This window comes from Atta colombica, unplaced genomic scaffold (genome assembly GCF_001594045.1).
Source record: "Atta colombica isolate Treedump-2 unplaced genomic scaffold, Acol1.0 scaffold254, whole genome shotgun sequence".
Taxonomy (NCBI): Eukaryota; Metazoa; Arthropoda; class Insecta; order Hymenoptera; family Formicidae; genus Atta; species Atta colombica.
Genome location: NW_017259353.1, coordinates 616,489 through 626,596, shown reverse-complemented (window position 1 = coordinate 626,596; position 10,108 = coordinate 616,489). Strand labels below are relative to the sequence as shown.

The window sequence follows — 10,108 nt, the reverse complement described above, 5'->3', positions numbered from 1 at the left end:
TATATATATAAAATATGTCTATAATACTTTATGTAGGTTGAAATTAATTTCAAATCGATATATGACGCCGATATATTACGTATTTGTTTGTACTAACATTTTAATTCTTTTATTGTCTTCGTTCTTTTTTTTTCGTTTAATAATGAATATATAGAAGTTATTTATGAGCTAATAAGATATAACTGAAAACGCCAGAGTATTTATAAATAAACACTCTTGTAATAGAAGGACAAATAAAATAAAGAAAATAATGTAGTGTTTAGAAAGAAGTGTTTAGAAAGAAGAGGTCTGCAAAATTTTCGTTTACTCTCATTTAGTTCCGTTTAGTCTTAGTGACTTATAATAATTTAAATTGTGACTTTAATCTAAGCAAGATTAAGAAACTCATCTGGATAATGACAAATCATACTAAAGTAAGCTACTAATTTCTTTAATTTTGATTTATTCTGCCGAAGCAGCAGCATATATTATTAATATTGTATGTATGTGATAAATTTTTTTTATATTAGTATTTAATATCATTTAAATATTACTTTACATATATTAATAATTATTTATTTTTATGTATTTTAATTAATAAGTTGCGAATTATTAAAATAATTATTATTGCAATAGTCATGTAATTTTTAACAAAAAAAATATTAGGCAAATGATTAGTTTACTTTTTATTTCCAATTTTAGTCATGTTTAAATAACAAATTTTAACTTTAATTATTTCTTATAGTAAAAGATTTAATCGTTTTTTACATATTAATTACTGAAATGTTTTTAGGCTGCTAGACAACAACTCGAAAGATTACCCAGAAGGCAAACGCAAGTGATCGGTTCCGTAAGTGGAGGCAGCGGGGGTGGCAGTGGTGGCCATACTACTATGGGGACAACGAACAGTACAAGTAGTAATAATAACGCGACCAATACGGCCAACCCGTCCGGTGTGTCTTCTAATTCACAGAATAATATGTCCCTGTTACCCAGGTATGCGTTTTTCTTTGGATTTTTAGTTAACGACATATATCTCAAAGTGACTAATATTATAATATTGTTTGTATAATTTATTAATATTAGTCTCAATAAATAAGTTACTTTTAAATATATTTTGCTAATGTGGATATTAATTCACATATATTCAAAATTCATGAAAAATCATATAATGTACACAAAGGACAAAGGAACAATAGTAATCAGTCAAACTTATATTCTAATAAAAAAAATTTTTAGCCTTTTTTTGTCAACTTATATACTAAATGTACACAGGATTGCATGTTGTAAATAGTTGCCAAAAACTGTATTATAAATATCTACATATCTACATATTTTAAGCAACACTGATATTTATTTTATCATATATCAACATATGATATTTATAATTGAAAAATATATAGTTATGAGCACAAAGAAAATAAATGTGTATATGTGTGTGCGCGCGCGCGCGCGTGTGTGTGTGTGTGTGTGTAATGTAATTAAATAAATTGAGACAATGAAAAAATATTGTAACTTAATTATTTAATTTGATAAACATGATTATCTATCTTATATTTGTTCAGATGCATCATAACCACGCCGTCTGATTCGCAACTGCAAAGTATTGAACGCGAGAGTGCAAATAGGAGCCTTTTTGCACGTGAACTTATTGTTGGAACGCTTTCTCAAACATTGTCAGAATTGATGCAACAACAGTGTGCTGTGCAAACACCGGCGTCAAATGCGACTACTGCCACGACCAGTCCTGAAACACCAAACGCCAATACTTTCATTGTTTCTGCGAAGAAATTGGGAGTAACTCAGGAAGCGAAGAGGGAACAAGCGACAAGTAAACACGTGACATCACAGGCATCTATGCAACAAAAAGAATCGCATATTCTGCAGGCTGCTGCTGCTGCTACTACTACTGGCAGCGTAGGTTCAGGTCTGCAAAATCAGGGCTTATCCTCGAATCCTAATAGCATTGCAACACAAAATCCACCTATAGTTCAAACATTGATGCATAGCGTATTACCTCAGCCATTGGTAAGCATCTATTTCTTTGGCAAATATATAATATTTAAAATATTTATAAAATTGAACGTAATTAGGGATAGAAAGGAAATAAAAGTAATATATAATATATTTGAAATCAATGTAGCAATATCTAATCCCTATCTTTTCTGTACAAATTACACTAATTTTTTTATCACTATGCATAATTATTATGTCAATGTTATTTTGTGACAAGTTATATCTGATTCCGAATATAATATTGTCGAATGACAACTGATATACAATAGACAATCGAAATAGTCCTCATAGAATTTCGTGTGACTTAGGTATTGCAGCAACCACTGCCGCCACCAATTAGGAATACTGGTACTGGAACTATCAGGGAACCGATAGCAGCTCCGGCGCCTGCTTACCTCAGAGGTGGAGTTGGCTCGGTCGGAGTGACAGGCTCTTCGCGTAGGAAGCCGGTTAGGGCAGTAGATGGCAGAAACCAATCTACGGAACCGCCACCCCCACACTAACCCCTCCTTAGCCCGTGTGTACCCATCCACCACCCTGATTCCTCACACAGGATCCCCTAGCACTAGTCCTAGCACTGTTTAGAACACCTCATCATTATTGTTATTATTATAATATTATATATTAATAATTATTCGAAACGCCCTCTCCTTTCCTTTTCCTTCTTCTCCTCCTCCTCTTCCTCATCCTTTTGTGCCCTAATGCTATTACAACTTTCCCAAACTTTAATCTCGCCATTTTTGCTGTTACGTGACATGGAACAAGGGCAAGGGCTGATTCGCTAGCCACTGCGGCATATTTGCGAATAATGTACATAACTCACACTTCTTGCAGTCATGCTCGAAATATATAGAGTTCGTTCGCGTGTATTACTTTTCTTCGAATGAGTCTTGCCACGTTCTTCCACGCTGACGTGCTATCACGATACGGCGTTATCTTTTATCCACTGGAGAGAAGGTGTTTGCGAACCAACAAAAGAATATTGTAAAAAAAATCATACAAAAACAAAGCGACATTAGCGTTTATTGTTCGGTTAATGAGGTATCGAAGAATAATCAAAGAGCACGAACATATAAGAATCAATCAGATAGTTCGATCAATTGATGTAAAACTTCAGCAATGTATTGATAGTTGTATCTACCCAATGATGGTAAATGAATGTATACGCGAATATAGCTTTTTGCATCTTGTGTATTATACATGTTTACCGTTCACTATGTAAAATTCGAGAAATTTTATTGGTCTACATACCCAGTGCAATCGAACAATTGATTGCTAATGTGCTGTGTATTTGAAAAAACGAAATTCTCCCCTCTTTCAGATAAAAATATACGAATGCAAAATCATGCCTGGGCTGGTCCGTAATACTAACGCTTTTAAATTGCTTTAACCTACCGATAACTTGTCCGGCGCACTAATAGTAAAAAAAATGATACATAAAACGATTGTAGGAACGAATGTCACGAATAATAGTGCAGAATAACGTTACTGCATATTTTTCATGATGACTACTTAGATTATAATTCTCGTTATAATAGACTCCTGTATGCTTTACAATCAATAAATCATTGGTATAATGTACAAAAAAAGCAATTATATAGTCTATAATTATCATTCGTAGTTTACACGAACTTCCTTTATTTTTTAATTCTTTTAAGTAAAGTTCACTCGCCGTGGTATTTTGCATACGCCAAACAGAAGAAGAATTTATGAAAAGAAGGGACAAATATGTAGAGAAAAAAATTTTATATATTAGACATTTCTAAATATTTAGACGTTTAAATGAATTACATTTAATTTAATTAGAAAAAATCAGTACTAGCGGACCATCCCTTGGCACATGGCATAAAAAGATGAGTCGTAAAGTGGAGAGATTACATTTAGGTATAAATTATTATTTTATATATCAGCCATTAAACTAACACTTCAAAATATGTCGTATCTGCGGCTTATTAAATGTATTTAATGTTTCACTAATGTTTAAATACTGTTCGTCAGATTATTATAATTTCCGGATTATTGTATATTATGTAATTTTACATTAGATGTACGATTTGACGCACAGAGTTGAGGAATAAAGTTTCTTTTAAAATTAATCACTCCATTTTAAGACACTAAACAATTGCAGTAACCATAAAAAAATTATGATTTCTATCAAAATCATACTTGGATCTACATGTTTATACATTTAAAAAGCATAAAGAAAATAATTTTTTCATATCGTGATTCGAAAAATCTTTAAATTTTCATGAATGAAAACTCTTTAAATTTTTCTTTTTATTTTTGTCGAAAACTAGATGAGTCTTTCAAATATACCTAATATTTTTAATAGAGATATATTTGTTTATTTCTTTTATAAAATACATGCAAAAGTAACATCGATAACATTGTATCACAGTATACGTGTGATATATATGGATGCATCTGTAAGATTTCTATCGAGAATAGAAAATTTCGAAGATGCGCGTATACATAAGCGTTATTTGCTTTTCTTGTTTCTTTTCTTCTTATATTTTCTTCTCTTTTTTGCATGTTTTACTGTTATATACATATAATCTCTCTTGCCCTATCATCAATGTTCTCTTAATCTAAATTGTCTTTCACCCAAGATCCCGTGTGAGCGTGTATCTGCAAGATGTGGTGGCTCTGGAAACCATGCAGCGTTTTACAAAGTGCGCAAAAATGATATATATACGCCGTGTAGATCTATAAAAAAAAAGAAGAGTTAAAATATTTAGTGTGAATCTATGCTAGAGTATGAACTTCAGAGCTTGACCATCTTATTTTTTGTGCGCAAGGTCGAGGAACTTCAAAACTAAATTTAAAAAAAACCAAAAGAAGCTGTTTAACTTTTAATTGTCGTTTCTTCGATATATCATCTAAACATTTTTATTGAATATTTTGCTTATCTCTTTACCCGTACTCGACATATGTATATTTTGATTGAACGAGTATTTTGTTTCTGAATAATTATTCACGATCTTGTACTTTGTATTGTGAAATTATATAGTTGCAATTTACGAAGAAATAGATCCGAAACGTAAATAAAATGGGGTGCACTTAATTGCCTTAATGCAGGATGCCTGAAAAATTAATGGGAGGACTCAACAACCCTCTTTGAGAAGCGGATGTGCCTGCATTGCGAAAGTCTTTGCGCATGATACTCCGTGATGAAGTTAATACTGTACTGAGCTAATCTTAATAAACGTATGCGTATATAAAATTATCAATTTGCGAATATTTCAGCGAATTTATTGCACCGTTATACATTATGAATCGAATACAAGTCAACGATGATTCATCGCCTGATCCGGGATCAGTTTATGTTTAGGAACGAAGCAAGACTCTAATTACAAGTCTAGTTTCTCAATTTTTGTCAATTTTTCATCAGTTTTTATAAATGATCAGAATTACATTTTTTCTCTAATTTTAAATTCAAACGCGCGATTTTTTTTATTCGTTCATAAAAAAATACGTTTCCCTTGTTTCCACGTCACTGTCTCTTATTAATTAAATTTCCCCTTTTCTTTTTATTCCAAATATATTTACTTGTTATTTGCGGCGTAGTATGCCATATTATTATCAAAATTGGAAGATAAATTTTTAAAAAGTCTACAAAATAGATTTTCAGATTAAAAATTATTAACCTTTTCAATTATTGTCGATCGAGACTCGATTTATCGAAATTAAAATTTTATTCATAAAATTATGAAGCGAATTATGAAGCGAATTATAAGGGAAAGAATTCCGGATTTGACGCAAGTAAATATTTCGCGATTATAACAAATGCAATGCAAGCAGAACGAAATCACAATAACAATAACAATAATAATCTGTTAAAGAAAGAGAGCGTACGACATTTATTCTCTTCCTTATTTCGTTTTCTATTGGACAAAATCGTCTCTTTTTTCCTATATATAATGTTTCGATTTATATTTACTACATTTTACGTACCTTTGTCTATCATATAAGTGAATTAAACATATACATATATACATAGATATACATAGATAGAAATGCATGGAGAGCGAGAAAGAGAGAGAAACAAATTTGCACGTGTTTATATATGTGCTATGTACCGTTTCCTGAATACGCGTCATGTAATTAATTATGTTTGTGTACGTGCTGAAGCAAATCTAAAATAAACGCAACTATAGGTAATAAAAATGATATATGCTGAAATTAAAAAGAAGAAAAAAGAAGCAATGGAAGCTTGAGCTTAAAAAGCAAACACTCGAAAGAAAAAATTATCTAAATCTTGATAATTTATTTTAATTGTATTATACCTTTATTATCATACGTTTTTTAACATTATCCGATAATTAATAATTTTAAGGTAGGTTTAAATTCGCGGCTCGATGTGACGTCCAATTGTAATATATTAGATTATTGATTGTTTTAAAGGAGAGAATGTCAACGTATATTCTTATATACGTATATGTCCTTTTAAAATCAACTTATAAAAATTTGTTTGACGTTATCTATATTACATACGTTTCTGTTAGTATAAAATGGAAGAAGACACAGTTATCTTCCCAATATTATTCATTATATTATTCATTTTGTCTTTTTTTAAATTTTAAATTTAAATTTAGATAATTTTCTTGCTTCGATTAATGACTTTACGGATTAGCGAATATTACACCATGCCTGTACGAAATATTGAGAAACAATGTATGTACATAAAATATATAAACGAGTAATTTTTCGCGCGAACGATCGCGTGCAAAAACAATGGCGATGCAATCGGTATTCAAAAAAGAGATTGCAGATCCATCGATCATCGTGGACTGTGACGCGCCAATCGAATTTGTTGCGATGCGATAACTGATATCGCACTTTTATAAACGGAAGAACAGGAAATGATTTCGCAAAGAGAAATTGATCAGTTTATCTTTTCGTTCTAGCTGTACATTTTATCCCACTTTTAAAATGATCTCGTTCAGCTTCAAGGAAATGTAACGAGAAGTGTAATTGTAAGAGACTGGTTATCCATTTTCAGTCGGACAGGCTCGTGATCAAGAGATACTTGGACATGAACTATGTATATGGAATTCTGAAGTTCTTAAAATCTTTGTCGAACTTTCACTCTCGTAGATTTTTCTTAATCTTCACATTGGAGAAAGTCCTTTCATTGGCCGGTATTTATGGTCGATTCTTATATTTGAAATAGTCTTAAATATAGAGTCTTAAGAAACAGTCTTAAGACGTTATAAGCCAATCGCAGGCTGGTATATTCATAGTCGAATCTTATATTTAAAACTGTTTTAAGTACAGTCTTAAAATTATAAGTCAATCTGTATTAGTGTATCTTCAGATATTACTTAAAACAATTTTAAAATAAGAACAGACTATGAATACTAGCCACAGAATGTATTAGCACCTTAAGACTCAATATTTAAGACTTAAAAAAATACGGATTATGAGTATCGGCTATTGTCTCGAATCATCTATTTCACTCTGTAATTATACATAAATGTATCATAAATCGAAATTCTAATATAAATACGTATAATAAAATATGTGACAAAAGGCATTTTTTTTTAATAATTCATGATTCGTAATTCATAATTCACGATTCCAATATTGATTATTATCCATTGCAGTTAAGAGTTTCAATTTCCGATTAATTCAAATAGCGTTTCACGAGCCGTAGTCAAAATGCAAAAAAGAAAGAGAAAAAGCAAGATGCATAATAAAAGAAGAAACTTAGAAACTACACGAAAGTCGCAAATTAAATGTATAAATGGTGGAAAAGAAAGAGAAAATGTTGAAAATACTCTAAGCAGTTACTCTAATCTTCTAAGAAAATTTTTAAATAAAAATTCGACATTACTAAAGAAACGGCGATGACATACAAAGGAATAAAAAGAAAACAAAAATCGGACAAAATCTCACCTGAAGAAGTCTTTTTCTCTAATAAAAAACAAGAGAAAACAAGTGACAAGCATTCTAGTTACATCACATAAGGTATTTATGTGATAGATGATTAGAACTTGTATGTTTTGTCGTATTCATGCAGGACACATCATCTTTTACCTGGCGCCTGCGACTCGACTTTTAAATTAACTTTTAAATTGACTCCAAATGAAATTTAATTTTGTAAACAAGAAGAAAGTGGATTGATCGTGCTATTTCTCGAAAAGAAAAAGCTTAAATAATTAATAGACGACAGAAGTAATTCGCTGTAATCAACACCGAATCCTAGGTTGCCGATTAAAGTGGCGAATTTATTCTTTGCCGTGGAGAGAATCTGTAAAGCTTTTTCTTTGCAACTTCGAAGAAGAGAAGAATCTTAAGAAGTATTGAACATTTCGCTAAGGACTCACACCTATTGAGAGTAATATATCGTCGTAATCGTGGGAATTATAACAGTTGAGGGAATTCTTCGAGAATTTTTATCTAACTTTTCGATCGACGACGCTAATAAGCGAACGTATTATATACAAATGAATGCGCAAAAATGAGAGTGTGAATGAGTGAGAGAAAGGGAAAAGACAGGATGCATTGATAAATCGGGGAACTGTTGCGCATTGGTGCGATGTTCTCTGAAATAGCGAGAAGCTATATTATTGACGAGTATTACTGCTAATTGTAAGTACCAATAGAGAAAAAATCCAAGTGAAATCTTATACATAATGATTATTGAATTGTAAATTGATTGTGTATCTTGTGTTATATGAATATAATGACACTGAATATAATTAAAATTTAATCAAAGACTGGTATCTCTTGACTTATCTTCCCTCTCGGTAAAAATTTTTCAAGCATAAATATATATAATTATGTATGAATATATAATAAACGCATAAATATTCATAAACACGCATAAATATTCATAAATATAATTATATATGAAATATATATATATGAAATATGTCCATACATATACATATCCTTCTTTCTTTTATAAAATTACTTTTTAGTAGAAATAATAATAGTAATATAAAAGCATTAAAAATAATTAAAGGAATAATTTTCGTATTGTTTGTTTTAGAAAAAAACAAGTTTGGAAAAATATTAATAAAATTGCTCATACATAATTATGCATCATTTTATATATAATTATACATAAGTAATTCTTTCACATTTCTTTAAACTCGATTTTTTTCTAAAACAATTAATATAGAGTGAAAATTTTCTTTTTAATTATTTTTAATGTTTTTTACTATTATTATTTCTATTACACTAAAAAATAATTTTACAAAAAAAAAGGAGGAATATGAATATGTATGGACATATTTCATATATAATTATGCATGTTTATGAATATTTATACGAGTTGTATGTATGTTTATACATATTTATACATATTTATGTATGAAAAATTTTTTACAGGGGCGAGACACTTCAAATTTCTGTTTCACTATTATTCCGTTGATCATTAATTATTTTAAACTCGTTTTATGCGATTTAAAATTTGCATGAAAAGATAAGAAAATATATGTCAAACTTTAGCTGATGCTTTTAAATATATTAAATACTGCTTATCTTTTGGATGCACACTTATTGCACATATATAATCATTGGATAATTGCATAACGTATATTTCACAAATAATTGTTAAGTAGGTTCCCAGAAGCAAACGAGAATGGATTGAATTTTTTTTCTATCCGAATGCATATTTTAAATATGCGAATATTTTTTTTGAATTTAATTGGATTCAATTGGATTCAATTAGATTCAATTGGAGTGAAAAACTGTATTTCCTATTCAAAATTTTGAATTGAACAGTATTCACAATTGTGTTTGTGTGCACAAAAAAAGTTAATATTATTTTTAGATTGAAAGGCATAGAGAAAAAAGGCATGTTCCATGCAATTCCTATAAATGAATATAAATGCATTCAGAATTGAAAAATATTCATTTTAACATTCGTGAATTATAATTCTGAATATCTAAATCCATTTCAATTCATTTCAATCCATTCTCGTTTACTAGGTTGTTTTAAACATCGAGATACTATTTAAAAACCAATATCTTTATGGAAACTCGCGTCCCTGTTAAAATTAGTGAATAAGAAACCAGTAATATCCAGAGAAAAAATGTTTCATATATAATTATATAAAAAATTGATATATTTTATATATAATTAGATAATATATATAATTAA

At 29.9% G+C, this 10,108-nt stretch overlaps 1 protein-coding gene across 1 annotated transcript in view; it reads left to right on the top strand.

Moving 5' to 3' along the window:
- The window catches only part of LOC108689034 (E3 ubiquitin-protein ligase KCMF1-like), an 8,118-nt gene extending 4,370 nt beyond the window's left edge, over positions 1–3,748 (top strand). Inside the window, exons 6-8 of the mRNA XM_018195628.1 lie at positions 773–975; positions 1,545–2,007; positions 2,304–3,748. Coding sequence (XP_018051117.1) covers positions 773–975; positions 1,545–2,007; positions 2,304–2,498 — 861 coding nt within the window. The 3' untranslated portion in view covers positions 2,499–3,748. The remainder of the gene's footprint in view (positions 1–772; positions 976–1,544; positions 2,008–2,303) is intronic.
- The last annotated feature ends 6,360 nt before the right edge of the window (positions 3,749–10,108 follow it).